Raw genomic sequence first — 26,486 nt, 5'->3', positions numbered from 1 at the left:
GCGTTGCTAAATACGTCCAAATAAGGGTGTTGCTATGACTGTAGTTTATTATATATAAAATGTTTTTGATATATTTAGGACAGTAGTCCATGAAAATACAGTATTGTTACACCTGTAGCTTAAATATTCATATAAAAGCAGAGTAACAAAATAGGTTGTTTCTACATCTGTAGCTTAAAAATAATTAGATTTCCCTCTAGGCAGGCTTATTGACTAGTACTATATAAATACAAATTAGATCTCTCTGCTCAACCAAGCACAACTCTTGAAAAATCGTACAGCACGACAACTAGCCATAAGAAGACAATTTAAGACAAATCAGTAAAGAACTGAAAAAGAGTACAAAATAGCACTCACAACATTTTTATTGGTAAATAGTGAATCTAGGAGCAAAGGATGAATTATGGAAAATAAAACATAACTTTTACTTCATTAGTTCTTTACTGATTTGTCTTGAATCATTGATTAGTACAAGCACCAACCTCTATGAGACACTTACTATTAAGTAATCACACATGTGAGAATGTTTTAATTACAAGTAGTGCCATTGGTATTTCCCTTGATGATAATAAAAAGACAATTTAACAACTATATATACAAACTGCTTAAATGACACTGAAGCCTCTATTATACTTAGATTGGAGAAAGACATAGGAAAAGAACTAGACACAAACAAATGGGATGAAATATTCAACAATTCAAGCAGCGGTTTGCTCAGTGCAGATCTGAGAGAAAATTGTATGAAGATGACTTTCCAATGCTACTTAAGTCTTTTAAAAACATCCCATCTAGTAAAGGAGGCTCAGGACATTGCTACAGGGGTTGTAAGGAGGAAGGTACCTACCTAAACATGTGGCGCGATTGCCCTAAAGTTAGTTACATATGGGTATCTCTATCTAAACACCCTACTAAGGGAACAATTATCCCTTACTATTGCACAAGCCCTTTTAAATGAACGTATTGAAAAATAGAAGCCACATATTAACACATTCTTCAGAATGTTATGTACCATCACCAGAAACTGCATTGCTGGACACTGGATGGTGAGGGTCCCCGAGTGGTCCAAGCTAATTACCAAAATTAAAACTTCTTATTTAATGTGTGAATCAGCCACTCAGATTCAAGACACAGTAGATACATTTCATAAAATATGGTTCTACTGGTTACTCCAGGAGGACTTGGGACATGCTTATTAGTGTTAGGACGAAGAAGTGTATTTATTTTCTCCACTGTGGTGGATACGCAGATCCAAGACACAGCTTTCCTTAACTCCAACCTCTATAGAATTGTATTAAATAGATGTTTGAAGTTATGCAGTAATGATTTGACACATCACTAACCATAATGCAACTAACATTAAAAATTAAACAAAAACAAATAAATCATGTTACGGAAATTACTGTTTAATTTTTAACTGAGTTACAGTTTAATTTTTAATCTTAGTTGCACAATGTTTGTAAGAATGCTATACTTTACATAAACAATCAACCAGATCGTATAGAGAAGCATGCTTGCTTTATGAGTCTGAACAAACTGAACTTCTGTATGTTATCACTGAAGTAAAATAGTCGGAAATCCATTAGCTTGATACATTCATATCTTGCAGAAGATATTTTGATGGACATTGTATATACAATACATTTCTGATTATTTTCTCTCTTCTTCTGACACGAGTTGGTTGAGACCTGTAACTACAGTAATGTTGTGTTTGGTACATTGCTTGTATAATTTTTCATGCTTTGTTAGAATTTAATAAAAATTACAGGTGGCCCTCGTTTTACAATGGTTCAATTTACACCGTTTCAGAATAACAACCTTTTTTTCCAGTCATGTGACTGCTATTGAAAAGCAGTGCATTTATTAAAATAGCCAGTAGGTGGAGCTGCCCGCTTGTGTTGCAGCAAAGCAAGCTGAAATTAATCAGTTTAACCAGACCTGAGCTATTGAGCAGATTTCAAAGGAACAAGATCTTCCTGTCTATAACTCAGTCCAGATTGGAATGCATAGAAAGAACTGTTTGCAGAAAAATGCAAGTGAAGTCTGTGTTGTGTGATTATTTTATTAGGTTTATAATGCCGTTTAGCAAATGTTTTTGTTCATTTAACTTAGTTTAATTATATATTCTGTGTTGTGTGATTATTTTATTAGGTTTATAATGCTGTCTAGCATGTAAAATGTTCATTTCAAAGCTTTTAAAATAATGTATTAGGTGTTACTTATGACAATTTTGAGAGGGGCCTGGAACCTATCTCCCTCACTTCCCATTGACTTACATTATAAACTGGGTTTCAATTTACAACGGTTTCGATTTACAACCATTCCTTCTGGAACCTAACCCCGGCGTAAACTGAGGGCTACCTGTATTTCAACATAAAAAAGCAAATGAGTATAGAGAATGTGAGATAGGAGGGGGTAAACAAAACCTCATAGATAAATCAACTAAAATTATTAACCCAAGTCTCCCTGGGAGAAAGTATACTTTTCAGATGTATTTTACTGCAAAAGGAAGCAAAATAAATAATGAATGTATATTGCAATAATGTTTCATTTTCAACAATGAAACATTTTGTGTTGTTGAAATGTTGAGTTTAATAGTCTTTTAATATAGATGTTGAAAACATTTGGAATTTTTTTTGTACAAATATACACTCTCTAATAACATGATCTATTTTTCAGGAAAAGAAAAATCCAGACTCTCACTTTATCTATGAGACAATGCTGAAAACCACTGTCAATTTATTTTTTGCTGGTATAGCAACAGTTGGAACAACCCTGAGATATAGTTTCCTAATCTTCCTAAAGTACCCAGAAGTGGAAGGTAGGATATTTTATTATAGAACTGAGACTTCTGAGGAGTTTTATCATTATTTTAGACAATAGAACATTTACACCTTAAAATCTAAAGCTATGTTCAGTGATTGCTAGTTGACCAAAGTGGGCCCTGATAGTTGAGCTGAGATATTAACCTCTTCAAAACTCACATTGCAAAGGACAACTGTGTATTGTCCTCTTGAGAGTTTCCCATTCTGATCCAGTTACCTTACTCATTAGGTAGGCAACTACTGTCAAAACAGCCCCTGAAGTCCCCAAGGGCATATTCAGTGACATCACATTGGAGCAGGAACTTTCTTGAAAGTGAGTTTGGGCTGGCAGATGGTTTTGAAATCCCATATCTTAGCCCCCAGATAGTGACAATAGAACCCTCATTTGAAAAAAATGGTGTTTACTTGCAGCAGGGCTTATTCCAGAAGGGGAACACTCACAGATCATTAGAAATGGTGTTCAATTGCCCCAATAGAAAATAGGTAATTTGTTTGTTATGGGGGAGAGGGAATTTTACAGAACCCCTATCCCCCCCTCTGATTGAAAGAGTTATGATACCCCTCTTTTCAAATAGGGAATTACCGTCTTTTTTATGAGGGGTCACTCTCCCTTCTAATTTTCAGGTGATCACCATACTAAAAGTGATCACCTGCCCTATGTACACACCTGTGCAGTGTTTGATAAGGGGATGGGGGACAATTTTAGAGCCCCTGTTTCCCCCATAAAAACGATGTGGGGTCTCATACTCTAACACTGTCATTATTACATGATTGACCTAAAAATGAGAATCACCTAATGTATTTGCAGTATGAGTAGTGATTACAAAGGATCCCATATCCCTAAAGATAGTATTAAAATAAACACACCTCACATGAAATAAAGTGTCTTATGCTCTGTGACGGATTCTGACTACCCCGACTGGGTAGCTCCTTCAATGGATCCTCCCGATGTTTGGAACCTGCCGCTATGTAGCGGAGGAAGTGATTCTAGCAGAGCCCACCCAAATAACTAGATAAACGGATCTTGATAACAAGCCTTATCTGCCTCTCACATCTCCCGCCATTCCGTCCCTCCAGAAAGGATGGTGCCTACATTGTGTCCATTGTTCCCCAGTGTCCAGTGGTACATGGATGGGGTATTCGGGGTGATCCCAGGGGAGTGGCAGCCCTTTCCAGGGTGTCGTTGGAAAGCCCCTGGCCCCCAGTTACTTCAGTCCAAAAATCATCTTGATCCATGGCTGCAGGTTGGAGTTATAGCTTATCCAACGTACACCGGGCAGTCCATTGTAAGAGGGGGTAATGAGGGGGGGTCTGAAACCCCCGGATCCTGAGAGAGCTCACCCATGTAAATCCTCCCACCTCTGGTCCTTTCCCAGAGGTAGTAATTTCCCAAAGAGCAGAGTTCTGGGACAAAGGACCGCTGGAGCAACCTGGGATGAAGGGGCCCGGGGATCCAAGCTGATGCGGCCAGCCGGTGGTTCCATGGGACCGGCCAGCCGAAGGGCAGTCTGTTGAATAGGGCTCGGAAACCCCCATTCCCGATGGAGCTCACCTCAGGCAATTGGCCTATCTCTTGCCCTCTCCGCGGGGTACCAATCCCCAAGAGAGCGGAGCTCTTGGGCAAGAGGCCTTTTGGAGCGGTCAGAGGTACAGTGTCCCTGGGTGCTGGGTGCGAGGGCCGGCCAGTAGTTCCAGGAGCCTGGCAGGCTGGAGAGGGATAGGTCGGTCAGAGATGAGCTTTTTCAAGATCAGGGCTGAGGAGCCCAAAACCGCTGAGAAACAACAAGGGGGGGGGGGGTAGAGGTAAGGGGTAGGAGTTTAACCCCTGCAGCCCAGTATCCATGACATGCTCTTTTAGATAGCACATATCTTAGAAATGTCAATCACCTATATATTAGGTGATTTTAATGGAAATCTGACCTAGAACCTCAAAATATTTACTCATTTGTAAGTCACATGCCCAGGTGGCTATCAACTGATGACCATGGCATCACTGATTACTGAACAGAACCATAGGCATGGAACAACATCAGGGGTGTGTGGTATCCCCTATGTTACCTCCCACAATAAATAGGCAAACCTGAGACCCTTTATTTGAAAGCAGTAATGCTGGTCCAATATCCTTAAAGCTGCTAGATAATTGTCATAAAATTGACAAATACCTCTCAGCTTTTGTTCTATTTTGGGGGTTCTGGTGATTTTTTTTTTTTTTTAATGGGCCCTTCCATAGACCCATAAAGGAAAGAGTGTGGTCCCACAATTCAAATAAGGCGTTTCTTATAGCTATCAAGTGATCTTCATAGTGATGTGGAAATTAGAGTTTCATAAAACAGTAGCAAGAGGCTAAGAAATAAAAAAATAGGATATTTTGTGAAATTCTGTATAGGATTATTTTCAGCACAACTATTTTATGGGTTTTTTTCTTGTTGTTTATTTATTTTATTTATTTGTTCAAAATATTTACTATGCTGTGTTTGGGGTTAGGAGCATTCATTGCCAAAAGGTGTTAAGCTGCTACTCTGGCAAATCAGAATTTTGTGCAATTTTACAATGTGCCTAATATTTTTATAGTTTGATATTTTAGACTTAACATTTTCTGCATAACTGGAAGATGGTGCAACATGACAAAAATAATACATTTTATCTACTGATTTTTATTTTTTATTATACGATACAGGTAAAAAAAAACCTCTAAATTATATTTGGTGCTTTGGGAAGGTAAATTGATGCTATGGGCTCCATTTAAAGATGGTCAAGCGGACATGATTCATTACACATAACTGCATTTAACATTGCACAAGAATTTCACCAGAAATGCTTGTGCAATGCCTCCCCCCTGATCACTGGCAGCCAATTGGCTGCTAGCAGGGGCAGTCAATCACCCCAATCATATCAGATCAGAATGATTTCAATCCAATACTTCTCTGCTTCTTAAAGGAACACAAGTCAAAATTAAACTTCATGATTCAGATAGAGCATGCCATTTTAAAAAATTTTTCCAATTTACTTCCATTAACAAAATGTGCACAGTCTTTTTATATTTACACTTTTTGAGTCACCAACTCCTACTGAGCATGTGCAAGAATTCACAGCCTATACGTATATGCATTTGTGATTGGCTGATGGCTGTCACATGATACAGGGAGAGTGGAAATAGACATAACTTTGCAATTTATTTAACAAAAATCTACTACTCATTTGAAGTTCAGACTAAGTGCTATTGCATTGTCTTCTTATCATGCATTTGTTAATTATGCAAATCTACAGCATTGACTGGTCCTTTAAGTTTAATTTCAGGAGATTCAGAAACTATGGGCCTCCAAAGAAGAAATCACTGCTTGATAAATGGAGCCCTAAATATGAAACAATAAAATGGGAGTTTGAAATAATAAGAAAAAATGGACAGCATAAAAAATAAAACACTAACGGCTAGATTACGAGTTTTGCGTTATATTGAAAAAGCAGCATTATCAGGTTATAACGCTGGTATTACAAGTCTTGCAGATTTAGGGGCAGCGCACACTTTTTTGGCCTTACGGCAAATCAACTTACGCAATTTGTGTATAGTCTTTTTTTCAATGGGACTCACATAGCGCTGGTATTACGAGCTTGTCTGGAAGGCCAAAAAGTGAGCGGTTCACCCTATACCGTCAAGATTCGTACCGCATTTTAAAGTCAGTAGTTATGGGTTTTACGCTACAAAGCTGTAGCATAAAACTCATAACTAAAGTACTAAAAAGTACACTAACACCCGTAAACTACCTATTAACCCCTAAACCGAGGCCCTCCTGCATCGCAAACACTAAAATAAAAATATTAACCCCTAATCTGCCGCTCCGGACATCGCCGCTACTATAATAAACATATTAACCCCTAAACTGCCGTACTCCCTCCTCGCTAACACTAGTTAAATATTATTAACCCCAATCTGCTGTCCCTAACATTGCCGCCACCTACCTACATTTATTAACCCCTAATCTGCCGCCCCCACTATATTAAATTTATTAACCCCTAAATCTAAGTCTAACCCTAACACCCCCTAACTTAAATATAATTTAAATACATCTAAATAAAACCTACTATTATCACCTAAATTATTCCTATTTAAAACTAAATACCTATAAAATAAACCCTAAGCTAGCTACAATATAACTAATAGTTACATTGTAGCTAGCTTAGGGTTTATTTTTATTTTACAGGCAAGTTTGTATTTATTTTAACTAGGTAGATTAGTTATTAAATAGTTATTAACTATTTAAAAACTACCAAGCTAAAATAAATACAAATTTACCTGTAAAATAAAACCTAACCTAAGTTACACTAGCACCTAACCTAACCCTACAATTAAATAAATTACCTAAATTAAATATAATTAAATAAATTAAATAAAATTAGCTAAATTACAAAAAAAAAACACTAAATTACAGAAAATAAAAAACCAATTACAAGATTCTTAAACTAATTACACCTAATCTAAGAGCCCTATCAAAATAAAAAAGGCCCCCCCCCAAATAAAAAAAAACCCTAGCCTAAACTATCAATAGCCCTTAAAAGGGCCTTTGCGGGGCATTGCCCCAAAGAAATCAGCTCTTTTACCTGTAAAAAAAATACACACAACCCCCCAACAGTAAAACCCACCACCCACACAACCAACCCCCCAAATAAAAGCCTAACTGAAAAAACCTAAGCTCCCCATTGCCCTGAAAAGGGCATTTGGATGGGCATTGCCCTTAAAAGGGCATTTAGCTCTATTGCTGCCCAAAGCTTTAACCTAAAAATAAAAACCACCCAATACACCCTTAAAAAATCCTAACACTAACCCCCGAAGATTCACTTACCGGGAGAAGTCTTCATCCAAGTGGCAAGATGTCCTCAACGAAGCCGGCAGGAGTGGTCCTCCAGACAGGCAGAAGTCTTCATCCAGACGGCATCTTCTATCTTCATCCTTCCAACGCGGAGCGGGTCCATCTTCAAGACATCCGGTGAGGAACATCCTCTTCTTTCGATGGACTAATGATGAATGAAGGTTCCTTTAAATTACGTCATCCAAGATGGCGTCCCTTAGATTCCGATTGGCTGATAGAATTCTATCAGCTAAAAATCCTATTGGCTGATTGAATCAGCCAATAGGATTGAAGTTCAATCCTATTGGCTGATCCAATCAGTCAATGGAATGCAAGCTCAATCCTATTGGCTGATCCAATCAGCCAATAGGATTTTTTCAACCTTAATTCCGATTGGCTGATAGAATTCTATGAGCCAATCGGAATCTAAGGGACGCCATCTTGGATGACGTCATTTAAAGGAACCTTCATTCGTCATTAGTCCGTTGGAAGAAGAGGATGCTCTGCGCCGGATGTCTTGAAGATGGACCCGCTCTGCGCCGGATGGATGAAGATAGAAGATGCCGTCTGGATGAAGACTTCTGCCTGTCTGGAGGACCACTTCTGCTGGCTTTGTTGAGGACATCTTGTCGCTTGGATGAAGACTTCTCCCGGTAAGTGAATCTTCGGGGGTTAGTGTTAGGATTTTTAAGGGTGTATTGGGTGGGTTTTATTTTTAGGTTAGGGCTTTGGGCAGCAATAGAGCTAAATGCCCTTTTAAGGGCAATGCCCATCCAAATGCCCTTTTCAGGGCAATGGGGAGCTTAGGTTTTTTTAGTTAGGCTTTTATTTGGGGGGTTGGTTGTGTGGGTGGTGGGTTTTACTGTTGGGGGGTTGTGTGTATTTTTTTTTACAGGTAAAAGAGCTGATTTCTTTTGGGCAATGCCCTGCAAAAGGACCGTTTAAGGGCTATTGATAGTTTAGTTTAGGCTAGGGTTTTTTTTTTTTAATTTTAGGTGGGCTTTTTTATTTTGATAGGGCCCTTAGATTAGGTGTAATTAGTTTAAGGATCTTGTAATTTGTTTTTTATTTTCTGTAATTTAGTGGGTTTTTTTTTTTGTAATTTAGCTAATTGTATTTAATTTATTTAATTGTATTTAATTTAGGTAATTTATTTAATTGTAGGGTTTGGTTAGGTGTTAGTGTAACTTAGGTTAGGTTTTATTTTACAGGTAAATTTGTATTTATTTTAGCTAGGTAGTTATTAAATAGTTAATAACTATTTAATAACTATTCTACCTAGTTAAAATAGAAATACTAACTTGCCTGTAAAATAAAAATAAACCCTAAGCTAGCTACAATGTAACTATTAGTTATATTGTATCTAGCTTAGGGTTTATTTTATAGGTACTGTAAGTATTTAGTTTTAAATAGGAATAATTTAGGTGATAATAGTAGGTTTTATTTAGATGTATTTAAATTATATTTAAGTTAGGGGGTGTTAGGGTTAGTATTAGACTTAGATTTAGGGGTTAATAAATTTAATATAGTGGCGGTGACGTTGGGGGCGGCAGATTAGGGATTAATAAATGTAGGTAGGTGGCGGCGATGTTAGGGACAGCAGATTAGGGGTTAATAATATTTAACTAATGTTTGAGAGGCGGGAGTGCGGCGGATTAGGGGTTGATAAGTATAATGTAAGTGTCGGCGATGTTGGGGGCGTCAGATTAGGGGTTAATAAGTGTAAGCTTAGGGGTGTTTAGACTTGGGGTTATGGTGTTAGGTGTAAACATAACTTTTATTTCCCCATAGGAATCAATGGGGCTGCATTACTGAGATTTACGCTGCTTTTTTGCAGGTGTTAGACTTTTTCTCAGCCGGATCTCCCAATTGATGTCTATGGGGAAATCGTGCACGAGCACGTACAAGCAGCTCACTGCTGACTTAAGCAGCGCTGGTATTGGAGTGCGGTATGGAGCACAATTTTGCTCTACGCTCACTTCTTGCCTTTTAACGCCGGGTTTGTAAAAACCCGTTATACCAGCGCTGTAGGTAAGTGATCGGTGACAATAACGTGCAAGTTAGCAACGCACCCCTATTACCACAAAACTAGTAATCTGGCCGTTTCATTTCATATTGTGGTGTTTTCCTATGTTAGGGTATTTTATAAAAGAAGGCTTTGATTTGTGTGAATACCTCACAGAAGAAAAAAAACCCACTTTGGCACACATGTGGGGAATGGCTTAGCAGCTAAGGGGTTAATATGTAGTGTTGAAAATTTTATTTATTTATTTTTAGAAAAAATTCACCAGGAATTAGATGATGTGATTGGCCGAGAAAGAAGCCCATGCATGGATGACAAAGACAAGATGCCATACACCAAGGCTGTCCTATATGAAATTCTGAGGTTTGCAAATATTGTCCCCATGGGTATTCCTCATGCTGTAACAAGGAACATCAGGTTTCGAGGCTACGACCTACCAGAGGTAAATCATTACTATGTAATATGAGTAAGACCTTAATGGGATATTACATTGAATATTTAAACATCTTAAAATGTTTGATTAAGAAAAATAAAAAAAATGCCTAATAGTTTCATTATTAATTTCCCTAATTGTCCTGTAAATACCTGTGCAAAGTGTAATTGTTACAATTAGACTGGAGAGCCTTTATTATAAACCTCCCAACTTACCTGACTTGATAAGGATGTTCCTTAATGCTGAGCTCTGCCCTCTGAGAAAGCTCTTAATTTGCAGAATTTCTCTCAACCCACAGATAGCCAAGACATGCCCACCACCCACCTAGGCACACCCAAAATTCCAACCACTATCCACCTGTGAACCTATCCCTGTTGGATGTGGCCCCACTCAGAAAACTGTAGCTAGCCCCCTCATCCTTATGAGTCCTGGAGACCAAGGGGTAGATTTATCAAGTAGTGGATGCTGCAATCTACCCACAAAGTTTCATGTGCAGGGGGCAGCATTGCACAAGCATTTCACCAGAAATGCTTGTGCAATGATAAATGCAGACAGAGTATGCTGTCAGCATTTATCAATGTCGGGCGGACATGATCTGCTACAGTGGATCATGTCCGCCCCAACATTTGATAAATCTACCCCCAAGCCTCAAATGTTGAGAGGTATGCAATTAAGTATGAGAAAATGTACTTAAGACTGTAACATTCTATACATTGATTGGTTACCTCAGAGAACAAGCTCAATGACATCTGTTCCTCATTGACTTTGGCAAAGAAGATCAAAAACAAGAATTCCACCCGCGCTTTTAAGAAGAACCATTCAAAACTTGTAAATTTGTAAATTTTATATTTTAAAATATTTAGAGGTCAATTCCAAACTAGTCCTGATGCACCTTTTTTTAACAATATTGGAAAAATATTGTATTTACTTCTGCTAAATATAGACAAAATTTTGACAACAAAATGGACACAAGATAAATGCTCAACGCCCACAGATCAATAAGAAACACTAACCACTGATCTGCGCATGCGCAAACTCCATAAACAAGATGGTTATGCCCATGCCAACAGTTACAGCCCATTTTGATGATTATTGAATCACTCCAAATAAAAAAAAAAAGAAGATACTGAATATGTGATCATCATCATCAAATCTAAAACACATAAAAAAACATATCTACTATATATCAACAGTTGCAATACCAATATTGGATATTATTACCAATGTATACCTCAGTAAATGGCATTAAAAAGCACTCTATCAGATTGCTATACACACAGATACCATTAACCCCAATAACCCTTTAACATTATTGTGATTATCAACAGTGGTATTGTGACAAAATGGAGAGTGGGTACCATGGGAATTATCTACATTGGCTGTGTGTGATTTGGTTGGATTGTGATCATGTTTATAAAAATAAAATAAATGAATAAATAACATCAATTTCCATTTTTTAATATTAAATTTCAGAAACAACTTACCCATTATTTTGCAATTTTGTGCTTTATTGCTGAAATATTCTGTGAACACAGGTGCATTTAAGTTTTGAATTGAAGCATTTTTGTAAAATAAATGTATTAGCAAAAATGCTTCTGTTTCAAGAGTGTAGTATGCCATGTGCACCAGCATTTTAAACTCAGCACTTGCTAATGGCTCAATTTGCTTCACTGCTTACATGATATAAGCCCCGCTGGCTCTAAAAGCAGCTACAGTATTTACAATTCTGGTGCACTGGGAATATCTAGTAGTCATGCTTCACAAGCACATGCAGAGAAAAATGCTGACAGTGATAACTTTTACCAGAAGCATTTTTACTCATATATGTATATTGTAAATATGTTTCCATCCAAATATGTAATTCAACTTTGTGCTTTTCAATTTTGACCGCAATTTCCCTTTTAATGTCCCTTTGCAAAAGCTGTGTTTTTGCATCAAGTATATATAAATAACAATCATAACTCAGGGTTTACATCCCATATATAAATTGGAAATGTATCATTACAAAACAACATTTTGTGGGGCGTCTAAGCAGCGGCCATGAATTGTTGCACAATCAGAAATCAGTCAAGAAAATGACAATTCACCGATTATCTTTGCAACACTAGCCCATCCGTACATAGTGCCACTAAATATACTTACTACTTGTCATAAGGATTCATTAGATACCTTGACTAGTGTGTTAACAATTAGATTTTGTGGCTCTTGCAAGATCATTATAAGGAGCTTGAATAGAAACTCTGTAGCATGTTGGAGATTGTGGTCCAGTCCCTGGGAAGTATATCGTACCTTGTTTGATCCCCTGGAACAGTATGACTTACTCGTATTTTCAGATCGTGTTACTGAGGCGAATGATGCAAAGTGTTCAGAAATTGAGTATACAGAAGAGACCCCTTCCTATCCAGCTAGCTTACACCCTTTTCACAAAGCCAGCCTCAATTAGTGTCAGGCCCAGACTGACCATTGGGCACAGCGGGCAACAGCCCGGCAGGCCGAGCAGTTAGCTGGGCCGACTGGTTAGCATAGAAAAAAATCTCTTAAAAAGCTCCAACAGTTTAATATTCTCTTTAAAATATTGCTGACAAAACTTATTAAAAGCTGCAACAAAGGTTTTTTCAAATTTAAAGAAGTTTATTTAAAAGCCTGCGCGCAATACATAGTTATAGCCTAGCCTCCGCACGGGCTTCTGTAAAGGCACTAAGGCATTAGAGCATGGGGGGGGGGGGTGGAGCAGAGTGACCGTACAGCATGTTGATGTTTCCCTGCAGACACCATCCTTTACAGACCATCCACTGAGTGAAATTCATGGCTCTGGTCTGGTGAGTGAAGTTAAAACATTCTTAGGGTTAGATTTATTAAAGCTGAGGCGGACAGGGGCGCGTATATGCGCCCCTGTACGCCAAAGCTCGTCTGTGGCAGGGCGAAATTACCCGCAGGTATTCGCCATTACACAAGAGCGCAATTTTGCGCTTGCGTGCAATCCCGCCCCCTGCCCGCGCACAGCCAATGATGCGCGGGCAGGAGCTGTCAATCTCCTCGGTTTGACTAGACCGAGGAGATTGAATTTCGCCACATTAGAGGTGGCGAAGAGGTTAGGGAAGCGGCGGTCTGGTGACCGCTGCTTGATAAATGATGGCGAGCAAGTTCTTGTGAGAACTTGCAGCCGTAGGGCTTTAATAAATCTAGCCCTTAGAAATAGTGGTCAGTGGAGCAGTAGAAAAATAATGTGGTCTCCCATGTTCAAATTCCTGAGTGGCACGCACTCCCTCACTTATGCGATTCACATCCTCTTCACCTCTGCATGGGAACACAGTGCTGAGTGCTGAGGTCCTATAAACCAACCCCTCAGCTGGCTAACAGAACACTGTAATGTGCAATACATTGCAGTTAATGCAGGGGTTAGCTGTATCTGCTTAGTAAATTAGCCCTGGCTGGGGAGGAAATGCTGCTAGGGAGATAACAGCCTCTCTTACAGCCGGGTCATCTTTCACCGGCAGCCATTCCCTGTGTCCTGCTGTATGATATATTTTTTTATTTTTACTCTCAGTCTGCCCTCTGGGAAAAAAAGAAACAAGTCCAGCTTTGTTTTAGATTCATATGACAGCCACTATTTAAATTTATTTTCCTACCTGCTATATTCGGTAATAAAATATAAATCCATACTATAATGAATTATATTTATATAATATTATAAAAGAAATGTTAAGGTTTAGTGGAGCCCTGTCTGGAATTACTCCTTGTGAAAGAATGTGTTTAATTAGAGAAATATGCAAAAGTAACTAGTATGCGTCTGTCCTTGCTTGCTTGTGTGTGAGTGTCTAGCTCTGTCTATGTGTGTGCATGTGTAGCCCTGCTTGTGTGTGTGTCTAGCTCTGTCTATGTGTGTGCATGTGTAGCCCTGCTTGTGTGTGTGTCTAGCTCTGTCTATGTGTGTGCATGTGTAGCCCTGCTTGTGTGTGTCTGTCCTTGCTTGCTTGTGTGTGTGTGTGTCTATCTCTGTCTATGTGTGTGCATGTGTAGCCCTGCTTGTGTGTGTGTGTGTCTATCTCTGTCTATGTGTGTGCATGTGTAGCCCTGCTTGTGTGTGTGTCTGTCCTTGCGTGTATGTGTCTAGCTCTGTCTATGTGTGTGCATGTGAATACATCACTCTTTTTTGTACATGGGTTTGTGTATTCTATTTATGTGTGTACTTTATATGTGCATCTTGCCTATGTGTGTACATTACTTGTGTAAATGTGTGAGTTACCCATGTAAGTCTGAACCATGTATCTATCCTCTGCTCACTGTCATCTAAACTATGTGTTCAGTGTGCTGTCATTGGTGTCCTGCCTCTGCCTTTTGTAATTTGATTTTGTGGTCAAGCCTCTGCTTTCTGTTATCTGAACTAGGTATATTATTTTTTAGTTTGTAAGTATAAACAGTTTTATTCTAAATACAAATGAATTCTAATATGATATAATAGTTTATTACAAGTTTTTGTATGCTGCCAGAAATATTTTGAGTTGAAAAAGTGGATAAGTAAGAATTTTCATGGGAATAGTAGTAGTACCTGTGCATATTTTTCAAGCCCTGTGTTTGTGTATGTATGTATGTGTATATATATATGTATGTGTGTGTAATTTTTTTTTTTTACGCATACATACACAATATATACTGGGGTGGGCTGCTCTGGCTTAAAATGGCCGGGTCTATTTTTGGTCCCAGTCTGGCCCTGATTAGTGTAATTCTTGGATGCGGATAGCAAATAAATCCTATCTACTTTCATAAAGGATAGTCTGGACGGCTTTGCGTTTCAAAGGGGACTTTGACAGTTTTGTCTCTTATAGGAGCTGGAGGTGTTATATAAGCGTCAAGGAAATGAACGTTCTATTTCTTGGATTTTAAGGGAATCTTCCATTTCTACAAAAGCCACCCTTTTCTGTAACTCAGACTGTTAAAATGAAAATACCTTATTATTTTGTTCTAGTCCTCGCAAGACTGGAGTGGGTTAACTATTTTTGTTCTGGAGTAGATTATCTAGAGTTTTCATACTGTTGTTTGAGGATTTTTTTATTTCATAGCTCTCTAAAGTTTATTGTATTACTATATATATATATATATATATATATATATATTAATCAAAGTTTTTTTGCCCTAGGTAAGGGTTAGATTTATGTTTAGGACATTAGGGGACTCCATTTGCTCTTTTGAATATGATTTTAGAACTTTTCATACACTCAGATAAAGCTATTTTTGTTTACATTTTCTAGTAGAAATATATTTTGATTTCTCTTTTAGAGCTCATTGTTCGTCTCTCGACGACATGCATGTAAATTTTGCCTATTAACCATTTCTCCTTGAGGTGACCTCCTTTTTTAACTATACTGCTGAAGGAGAAAGGAGCTCATTTTTAGTATTCATTTTAAGAAGGAGTGTTTTTATGCTTGCCTATCTTTTTATACTTGCATATATATTAAGTACATACTTGAGAATTAGCTATAGCTACACATATCGGGCCAGATTACAAGTGGAGCGATAATTAACACTTCCACTCAAGCGTTAACTGCACTAGAAGTTCGGCTTTTTGCGCTTGTCAGGTTACGCTTGTATAATGAGTTGAAAGTAAACTGTTTTCACATTCCAATGTTCTGCACATGGCAGAAAATTTTCTATTTATTCAAATATAAATATTTCTATATATATGATGATATTTTGTTATAATATATATCTATACCTATCAGAGATGTGGACTTGAGTCGCATGACTTGGAGTTGACTTGGACTCAAGTCACAAATTTGATGACTTGTGACTCGACTCAACATAATCAAGGAAGACTTATGACTTAGACTTTGTCAAACAATAAAATATGATAAAATTACTTTGGAAAGTGTCATGTTTTAAAGTGTCATGCTTAAAATAGAAATAAAAAAGGTTATACAAAATCTCGGACTGTCACTATCTAAGGTTATTTGTTAAAGTCTGGCCCTTATGTGAACACTTTACACACATGCTGTGACTGACTGTTTAAGAGGTTTCTCACCAGGAATTCAATCTACACACAATGTCAGCTAGTCAGAGCAGTCCATTTGAAAGTGAAACTGGGATAAACAAAGATGCCTCTCTCAGTCTGAAGCTAAAGTAATGTAAAATGCAAAAGTGCAACAAATAAAAGTGTAACCAAATTCTCATATAATGCTGTATGTGTTAGACTGGGTTAGTATCTTCCTCACATAAAAAAATGCAGAGAACAGTCCTTAGAGAAGTATAGCAAAATGTGCCTGTGTAAAATCTTGTGAAAGATCTCACCAACTTTCTAGAAAGTTGCTTAAAATGGCATGCTCTATCTGAATCATGAAATTTAAAAAATGGGTTTTAGTATCCCTTTAAAGCTCACATGAAATTGAATGGGGAAAAGATAAACAACACCTTCCTGATATGAATTAGTATACATTATATGCAGTAATTAATACTCCAACGCTGTAAGGTAGGGGGAGGTGTCTGGAACTCAGTATGCAGGAATAACAACCAAAAACAAGAAAGTCTTTCTAGAGTAACCTTTACGGAAGAAATTATATGCAGAAACAGATGAATTAAATAAGAGAACAGAACTGTACCAGAACAAATCTTGCAATGCAATTTTAAACACGTCTCAACAAGCACAGAACTCAGCGAGTACTGTTGGTGAGATATATTGTGAAATGTCTAGGAACAAGATAGCATATACAAGTAGGTACAAGTCTTTCAACAAGCACAGAACTCAGCGAGTATTGTTGGTGAAATATATTGTGAAATGTCCAGGAACAAAATAGCATATGTGAGTAGGTACAAGTTACAGTTGAAGAATGAGCATACAACAGGGGTCTTTGGTCTCAGCGGCAGTATAAGCATACCCAAGTATGTCAGCAGACGTCTTTTGTCTCAGCAGCAGTAGAAGCATACATCAGTATTACAACAGGGGTTTTTGGTCCCAGCGACAGTATTAAGCATACCCAAGTATGTCAGCAGAGGTCTTTGGTCTCAGTAGTAGTAGAAGCATACAACAGTGGTCTTTGGTCTCAGCAGTAGTATAAGCATACCCAAGTATGTCAGCAGAGGTCTTTGGTCTCAGCAGTAGTAGAAGCATACATCAGTATTACAACAGGGGTTTTTGGTTCCAGCGACAGTATAAGCATACTCATGTATTTCAGCAGAGGTCTTTGGTCTCCGCAGAAGTAGAAGCATACAACAGGGGTATTTGGTCCCAGCAGCAGTATAAGGATACCCACATATGTCAGCAGAGGTCTTTGGTCTCAGCAGTAATAGAAGCATACAACAGGAGTCTTTGATTTCAGCAGAGGAGCAGGAACCAGGAAAGCACCTTCCAAGGCAATAACTCAGTGCAGAATGAAGCACTGAGTAGCCTTTAATAGGCACTCCCACACCTATGCCTTTCAGGTGGGAGTTACTGTAATCAGTTACTGGCTCTTTAAATCTAGACAGCGTGCGGCCGCGCATGCCTCGAGATTCGCAGCTGCTGCTGACAGACTGGTCTTGGCGTCTCTCCATGTGAGACACCGAGATGGATCCCAGGGGCCTGTCTTCACCGCAACGGCAGCCAGACACCCAGTATTAGCTGAGACCGCGCCCGGGTAAGTCAGAGATCCTGACAAACGCTATATTATGCAAAGAGTACTAATAACTTGTTGAGCACTTGAAGTTTAAAGCTGTGGACTTGACCTAGACTTGCCTGCCTTGACTTGGGACTTAAATACAAAGACTCGAGACTTACTTGTGACTTGCAAACAATATATATATAGATGATTAAATATAGGTATAGATATTTATAGATATATAGGAATATCTATTTAGAAATACATAGCACATATTCTGCTATGTGCAGATTATTGGAATGTGAAATATTTACAGTAAATACATAGTTAAAAACGTTTATTAAATATGAATATTGCATAAAGATGCTTTTACATATTTTCATTTACTCCAATGCACTTATATACAGTATATGTCTATGTATATTTTTTACATTTGTATTTATGTGTTTATAAGTGTATATATGTCTGTAAATACATATATACACACAAATACATATCTACACACACACACAAACGTATATATCTATATATATTTATATATATATATATATATATATATATATATTTATATTTAATTCCTGAGAGTGCTGGATTGCACCCAGGGCTGTGCATGTTACAGGGTCATTGGATGTGTACCCGGTTCGGCCTGAGAGTGCTGACTCCACCCGTGTTTTGTATATGTTTGGGGAGATTACATAAGCCTGTGCACCCTCCATTTTTTCACAGTTGTTTGAATGTGAGCCTGCATTGTGTGGCTGTTTAGGGACCCAGGTTTTTGGAAAGACCTTGAGGAGGTACCTGGGCTTTTCCCACTTGGCCAGATGCGTTAACTAACTCTTCCATTGCTGCTTTTTATCTTAGTTGAGAGCTTGTGAGTGAGTGCTGGACTTTCTCTGTGTGCTTTATTAATGTATTATTTTTTTGTAATTTTCCTTGTTTGGGCCATGCACCCAGGCCTGTCTGGGGTTAACTGCCTGTGACTCTGGTGACAGTGCAGCTTCCTGAGAGTTCTGTTTTGCACCCAGGGCTGTGCATGTTACAGGGTCATAGGATGTGTACGAGGTTCGGCCTGAGAGTGCTGACCCCACCCGTGTTTTGTATATGTTTGGGAGATTACATACGCCTGTGCACCCTCCATTTTTTCACAGTTGTTTGAATGTGAGCCTGCATTGTGTGGCTGTTTAGGGACCCAGGTTTTTGGAAAAGACCTTGTCGGGGTACCTGGGCTTTTCCCATTTGGCCAGATGCGGTAACTAACTCTTCCATTGCTGCTTTTTATCTTAGTTGAGAGCTTGTGAGTGAGTGCTGGGCTTTCTCTGTGTGCTATATTAATATATTATTTTTTGTAATTTTCCCTGTTTGGGTCTTGCACCCAGGCCTGTGGGGTTAACTGCCTTTAACTCTGGTGACAGTGCTGCTTCCTGAGAGTGCTGTTTTGCACCCAGGGCTATGCATGTTACAGGGTCATAGGATGTGTACCCGGTCCGGCCTGAGAGTGCTGACCCCACCCGTGTTTTTTATATCTATCTATCCATCTATCCATCCATCTATCTATCTATCTATCTATCTATCTATCTATCTATCTATCTATCTATCTATATATATATATATATATATATATATATATTTCTAATGACACAGTGAGTCCATGGATCATCATAATTACTATTGGGAATATCACTCCTGACCAGCAGGAGGAGGCAAAGAGCACCACAGCAAAGCTGTTAAATACCACTCCCTTACCCACAACCCCCAGTCATTCTCTTTGCTTGTATCAGTTGCAAGGAGGGGTAAAGTTAGGTGTCTGATTCTTCAATCAAGAGTTTGTTATTTTTAAAGCAGACCAGGTTTGTTCTGATCTTTTTTGGGGTTTAGACATAGACTTCAGTCTCTTCAGTAGAGCAGTGGTGGCTTTTAAGCATTTGGGAACTTGGGGGGTATAATCCCCTCAAGTTCCCAAATGTTGTTTTGCTGCCCTTTTGGTAAAAGACTATGTAGGTTTACTTGGTCTTTTTTTCTGTATCCACAGGAAGGAAGCCTTTTAAACCTAGTGAGCTGCCTTGCTGCTGGGCAGATTATTATAGGTAAGTGCTGTTTTTTATTTTTCTGATAGTGTTAGTGAACCTGTTTGTGCAGGTTTTATATTGTGGCAGTTTTTAGGAAGGAAGCCTTTCAAACCTAGTGAGCTGCCTTGCTGCTGGGCAGATTATTATGGAGGTAAGTGCTGTTTTTTATTTTTCTGATAGTGTTAGTGAACCTGTTTGTGCAGGTTTTATATTGTGGCAGTTTTTATGGGGAACTGCTGAGTTAAGGTTTTTGGTTTAAGTGTGGCTCTGTTTAGGAGTGTTTTTTGCTCTCCTTCTTTTAAGATGCAGAGAAAAAAACACTTCTTTTTAAGATGCAGACTGTTTGTGAAGTTTAGTCTTGCTTTTTTATTTCTCCCGGTGACTGTTTGTATGTCGTGAATAAATGTCAGCCAGGAAGTGATTGCATACACCCACAATAGGCGGAGCTTCTTCGGCGCAAGTTTTGCGTGTGCTTTTCTTTTTCCTTCTGAGTATAGGAAGTGTTTCACTGTCGGCTCCTGTTCCGGTGCGTGTGTGGTAACAGTCGGAGAGCTGGTGTTAGCAGTGGGGAGTCCGGATTATCTTTGGCTACGTTGTTTATTGTTTTGGTCCATGGGAGGTCAGGTAAGCACCTCAGCAAGGCTTGTTGAGGTGTAGAGGTACTGCAGGGGTCTAGCTTTTATTTTCTGTGCGTTATTTTTTGTTTAACTTTTTTTTTCTTAAAGTAACAGTAACGTTAATAAGGTAGTACCTTATCTGGACGATATTCTAGTTCAGGTGCCATCTTTTCAACAAGCAAGAGAGGGCGTCGGTGATTCTCATTGCACCGGCGTGGCCTTGCAGGATCTGGTATGCAGATCTGGTGGAGATGTCATCCTCTCCACCTTGGAGTCTTCCGTTAAGGAAGGACCTTCTACTTCAGGGGCCCTTCCTTAACCCAAATCTCGTTTCTCTGAAGCTGACTGCTTGGAGATTGAACGCTTGATTCTATCCAAGTGTGGTTTTCTGAGGCGGTTGAGACTATGATTCAGGCATGTAAGCCCGTGACTAGAAAGATCTATTATAAGATATGGCATAAATATCTGTATTGGTGTGAATCCAGAGGCTACTCTTGGAGTAGAGTCAGGATTCTGAGGATTTTGTCTTTTCTCCAGGAGGGTCTGGAGAAGGGTTTATCTGAAGAGTCAAATTTCTGCTTGATCTATTTTGTTGCACAGACGTCTGGCGGATGTGCCAGATGTTCAGTCTTTTTGTCAGGCTTTGGTCAGAATCCGGCCTTTGTTTAAGTTTTTGACTCCTCCTTGGAGTCTTAATTTAGTTCTTAGAGTCCTCCAACAGGCTCCATTTGAGCCTATGCATTCTTTGGATATTAAGTTGTTAACTTGGAAGGTTTCGTTTTTGGTTGCTATCTCTTCGGCTCGAAGAGTTTCGGAGCTTTCTGCATTGCAGTGTGAATCTCCTTTCCTTATTTTTCATTCTATTAAGGTAGTACTACGTACTGCACTAAGTTTTCTTCCCAAGGTTGTTTCTGATAAGAATATTAATCAGGAAATTGTTGTTCCTTCTTTGTGTCCTAATCCTTCTTCTCACAAATAAAGAGGAAGACTGGCGAAAATCCTTAGTCGCCTGCAAATAATATTTCAATGCACGAACTACATCCAGATTGTGCAACAAATGTTGTTGCACAATCTGGATGTAGTTCATGCATTGAAATATTATTTGCAGGCGACTAAGGATTTTTGCCAGTCTTCTTCTTTATTTGTTGTTTTTTCTGTGAAGCGTAAAGGTCAGAAAGCTACGGCTACTTCTCTTTCTTATTGGTTAAGTAGTGTTATTCGCTTGGCATATGAGACTGCTGGTCAGCAGCCTCCTGAGAAAATCACGGCTCATTCCACGAGGGCTGTTTCTTCTACTTTGGCTTTCAAAATGGAGCTTCTGTAGATCAGATTTGCAAGGCTGCCACTTGATCATCTTTACACACTTTTTCAAAATTTTACAAATTTGATACTTTTGCTTCAGCTGAGGCTGTTTTTGGGAGAAAGGTTCTTCAAGCAGTGGTGCCTTCTGTTTAGGCTAACTGTCTTGTCCCTCCCTTATCATCCATGTTCTCTAGCTTGGGTATTGATTCCCAATAGTAATTATGATGATCCGTGGACTCACCATGTCATTAGAAAGAAAATGAAATTTATGCTTACCTGATAAATTTTGTTTCTTTCTTGACACGGTGAGTCCACCGCCTGCCCTGTATTTTTAGACAGTTTTTTGTTAAACCTCAGGTACCTCTGCACCTTATATTACTTCCTTTCCCTTTGGTCGAATGACTGGGGGTTGTTGGTAAGGGAGTGGTATTAAACAGCTTTGCTGTGGTGCTCTTTGCCTCCTCCTGCTGGTCAGGAGTGATATTCCCAATAGTAATTATGATGATCCGTAGACTCACTGTGTCAAGAAAGAAACATTCATCAGGTAAGCATAAATTTCATTTTTATACACATATACATTTTTAGACATGTAGACCTCATATCTTTGAGCCCTTATAACTTTTTGTGCAATATTTTTTAAAACATTTTTTTATTAGATTTATTATGAGTGTAAGTGTATGTTGTGATATATTTTTGATGTGTTTTGTGACACCTTTTAGTTTCGTGAAAAAGTTAACCAGGGCGGAGCCTGGAAGAGCTCAGTGATAGATGTCTGATCACTGAGCTCCGTGTATGTAAACCGTGAAAAGTGTTTAATATGGACACCTAACAAGAGAATTTGGGTGAAAAACTCTAAAATGTATGGATCACAAATTTGGGCTAGGACAAGCCGAGCAGTGAGTGCAGCGAAGAGAGCCGCCGATACACACGCGGGCGAAAAGTTTCACGGACCCGCCATCTTGGATATGACCTGTTGCGGCTAACGGAGGATATGGAGTTGAATCAGCTGCATAACAGATGTTAAAGCTACCCTGAACAACGCATTGCTACCATCACTGGCACTGGTAAACTACAGGAACTTGACTTTATGCCAGAAATTTGGAGATCGTAGAGGAGATGTTATAATACAAATCACAGTGACGCAATTTTCGCAGGCATGGATGATATCCCACACAACAGACATGGGACCCGGCACTGGCAAGGAGCAGTTTCCAGCACTGAGTAAAATTCTATAGCCCCACGGAGTTTAGCTGCCCAGCTCACGGTCAGGCACTATAAGAGACACTACAGACGATGGAGGGCCTTCCAGCACCGGCGCATATTAATACTGCGCAATTAACCTTATAGACTCCTTGGCAGCGACCCCGCAACTACACACGTCAATACCGAAGGGGTACAAAGGCAACCCTGAAAGGACTAAAGCTCCGTTTTGAAGGAACACTCAACAGGCTACCTACTACCTTTTAAATAACATGTTGGACATTAACGATTACATTTACTGTCTGATAATTATAGTACTGCACTAATGGTCGATAAGGCATTTTCACTTAGCACTTGCTGATTTCAGATCTCTATATCTTGAGCAATTTCGACGCTCACAGCTGCAAACTTAGTTTTCAGATCCATATAGTGTTCTCTACTGTACTTCAACACTGTTTTTCTATGCTATATGTTTTGTTATATATCTAGGCTGACCATGGCAATCTCCTGGAGCTGGGTTATCTGAGTTGGCTATATATACACTTCACTGATACCCCTTCGTTTTCCACATCAGTATAATGTGCAATACCTTAGGTAGTGGAGTTGAAAATTTGGTGTCTTACTTTCTTTGTGGGTCTGATGTTTTAGTAACAATCTATTTACTATTTGGCTGTATCTCCGGGAATATGAGGTCAGTTATTATTCTGGCTGGCTCTGACTTCAAACTTAGATGCCCATGTTAGCTACTCATACGACTGATCCTATATTACATACATGTATTAATGTATTATAGTCTACTCATATGATGTGTGATGTACACGTGGGTATTTTATCCTTAGTTGATATTCAGTCTTACAATGTGTTTGGGACTCTGAAGGTCCAAAAACATAAAGCCCTTTCATATATAAAGTGTACCTAATTATGATGGGGGTAGAGTATATATTATCATATGACATTGTATATTAATCTCTGTTTATCACGTCACAGTGATTAGAAAGTGGTAAGAATAAGGTTTTCCTCCCTATATACTCTACCCAATATATAAGCATATGTCATTTCCATACCCTTTTAGAAAGAAAAAAAAAACCCAGGTTAGAGATATTCATTGTTTATTCCCCTAGAATAGTTCTGGTCTATATATTTCAATTTACCAGTTATAACTAATTTAATTAACTATAAACCCCTTGTGCAGGACTCTGAAAGTCCAAAAAAGTAAAGTCCTTTCATTTATAAAATGTACTTAAGCTGCCCTATAAATGATGATGGGTGTAAAGTTTATATTACTATATCACACTGTATATTAACCCTTGTCTTCTCACGTCAAAGTGACCAGAAATTGATAAGAATAAGGTTTTCCTCCTTACATACTCTGCCTAATATTTAAATATGTGTCCTTTCTATACCCATCTTAAACCCAGATTAGAGATATTCATTGCTTATCCCCCTAGGATGGTTTTGTTCTCTACATGTTAAACTATATTGTATTACAGCAGGCTGCTTTTTTGTCTATACTGTCAAGATACAGATGTTGATCACAGGTCATAATGGGTAAAACCTGTTGTTTTATCAACATTGTGCTTCTGAAGGTTAGGAATAAGGTATCATGCTTGATATATTAGTGCCACCTCTTTACTTATGTTTCATGGGGGGGTTTGGCTCAGATAATCTTAAATTGCTTTTCCACACAAGGGTCAGAGCCAAAGTAAGCTATAGAATTTCCTCATACATATCTTTAAACAGTGTGTGATTCTTGTATGATAAAATCTAAAGTTGAATTCTGCAGCTCCAGTTTTACTACTGTCTTGGGACACTTAATTAATATTTATTACCTTTTCTTGGTTAGGACTATTATACTCAAAATTTGAAGCCCAAGTTAGTTATTTATGTGGCCCACTCTATACTATATACATTTATTAAGGTATTATCTATTATAAATGCTAGGCGCAGTGTGTGCTAGGTGCCATATATGCTAGGTTCTGTTTGTGCTAGGTATTGGGTGTGTCGGGTTCCGTGAGGGATGGGTATTATAGGTGCTGCGTGTGCTAGGTGCAGCGTGTGCTAGGTACTATGTGTGCTAGGTGTTGTGTGTGCTAAGTGCTGCGTGTGCTAGGTACTGTATGTGCTAGGTACTGTATGGGCTAGGTGCAGCGTTTGCTAGGTACTATGTGTGCTAGGTGTTGTGTGTGCTAAGTGCTGCGTGTGCTAGGTACTGTATGTGCTAGGTGCTGCGTGTGCTAGGTGCTGCGTGTGCTAGGTGCTGCGTGTGCTAGGTGCTGCGTGAGCTAGGTTCCGTATGTGCTAGGTACTGTATGTGCTAGGTACTGTATGTGCCAGGTACTGCGTGTGCTAGGTACTACGTGTGCTAGGTACTGCGTGTGCTAGGTACTGCATGAACTAGGTACTGCGTGTGCTAGGTGCTGTATGTGCTAGGTGCTGTATGTGCTAGGTGCTGTGTGTGCTAGGTACTGACTTTATGTGCTAAGTGTTATATGTGCTAGGTGCTGTGTGTGCTAGGGGCTGTGTGTACTACTGGGTGTTGTGTGTGCTAGGTACAGTGTGTGCTAGGTACAGTGTGGGCTAGGTGCTGTTTGTGCTAGGTACTACTGCTCCAGTTTTACTACTGTCTTGGGATACTTAATATTTATTAACTTTTCTTGGTTAGGACTACTATACTCAAAATTTGAAGCCCAAGTTAGTTATTTATGTATACTATATACATTTATTAAGGTATTAGCTATTATAAATGCTAGGCGCAGTGTGTGCTAGGTGCCATATATACTAGGTTCTGTTTGTGCTAGGTATTGGGTGTGTCGGGTTCCGTGAGGGATGGGTACTGTAGGTTCTGCGTGTGCTAGGTACTATGTGTGCTAGGTGTTGTGTGTGCTAAGTGCTGCGTGTGCTAGGTACTGTATGTGCTAGGTGCTGTGTGTGCTAGGTGCTGTGTGTGCTAGGTGCTGCGTGTGCTAGGTGCTGCGTGTGCTAGGTTCAGCGTGTGCTAGGTACTATGTGTGCTAGGTGTTGTGTGTGCTAGGTACTGTATGTGCTAGGTGCTGCGTGAGTTAGGTTCCGTATGTGCTAGGTACTGTATGTGCTAGGTACTGTATGTGCTAGGTGCTGCGTGTGCTAGGTACTATGTGTGCTAAGTGCTGTGTGTCCTAGGTACTGCGTGTGCTAGGTACTGCATGTGCTAGGTGCTGCGTGTGCTAGGTGCTGCGTGTGCTAGGTGCTGCGTGAGCTAGGTTCCGTATGTGCTAGGTACTGTATGTGCTAGGTACTGTATGTGCCAGGTACTGCGTGTGCTAGGTACTGCGTGTGCTAGGTACTGCGTGTGCTAGGTACTGCGTGAGCTAGGTACTGCGTGTGCTAGGTGCTGTATGTGCTAAGTGCTGTTACGTGCTAGGTGCTGTATGTGCTAGGTGCTGTGTGTGCTAGGTACTGACTTTATGTGCTAAGTGTTATGTGCTAGGTGCTGTGTGTGCTAGGGGCTGTGTGTACTACTGGGTGTTGTGTGTGCTAGGTACAGTGCGTGCTAGGTGCTGTTTGTGCTAGGTGCTGTTTGTGCTAGGTACTACTGCTCCAGTTTTACTACTGTCTTGGGACACTTAATATTT

The 26,486-nt window shown here is 39.3% G+C and overlaps 1 protein-coding gene across 1 annotated transcript in view; it reads left to right on the top strand.

Moving 5' to 3' along the window:
- Positions 1-26,486, top strand: part of LOC128666934 (cytochrome P450 2F3) — a 213,793-nt gene that overhangs the window by 119,320 nt on the left and 67,987 nt on the right. Inside the window, exons 6-7 of the mRNA XM_053721755.1 lie at positions 2,677-2,818; positions 9,944-10,131. Coding sequence (XP_053577730.1) covers positions 2,677-2,818; positions 9,944-10,131 — 330 coding nt within the window. The remainder of the gene's footprint in view (positions 1-2,676; positions 2,819-9,943; positions 10,132-26,486) is intronic.

The sequence above is a fragment of the Bombina bombina genome, chromosome 7 (genome assembly GCF_027579735.1).
Source record: "Bombina bombina isolate aBomBom1 chromosome 7, aBomBom1.pri, whole genome shotgun sequence".
NCBI lineage: Eukaryota > Metazoa > Chordata > Amphibia > Anura > Bombinatoridae > Bombina > Bombina bombina.
Note: the sequence above shows the minus strand (reverse complement) of the source record. Positions and strands in the feature narration are given on the sequence as shown.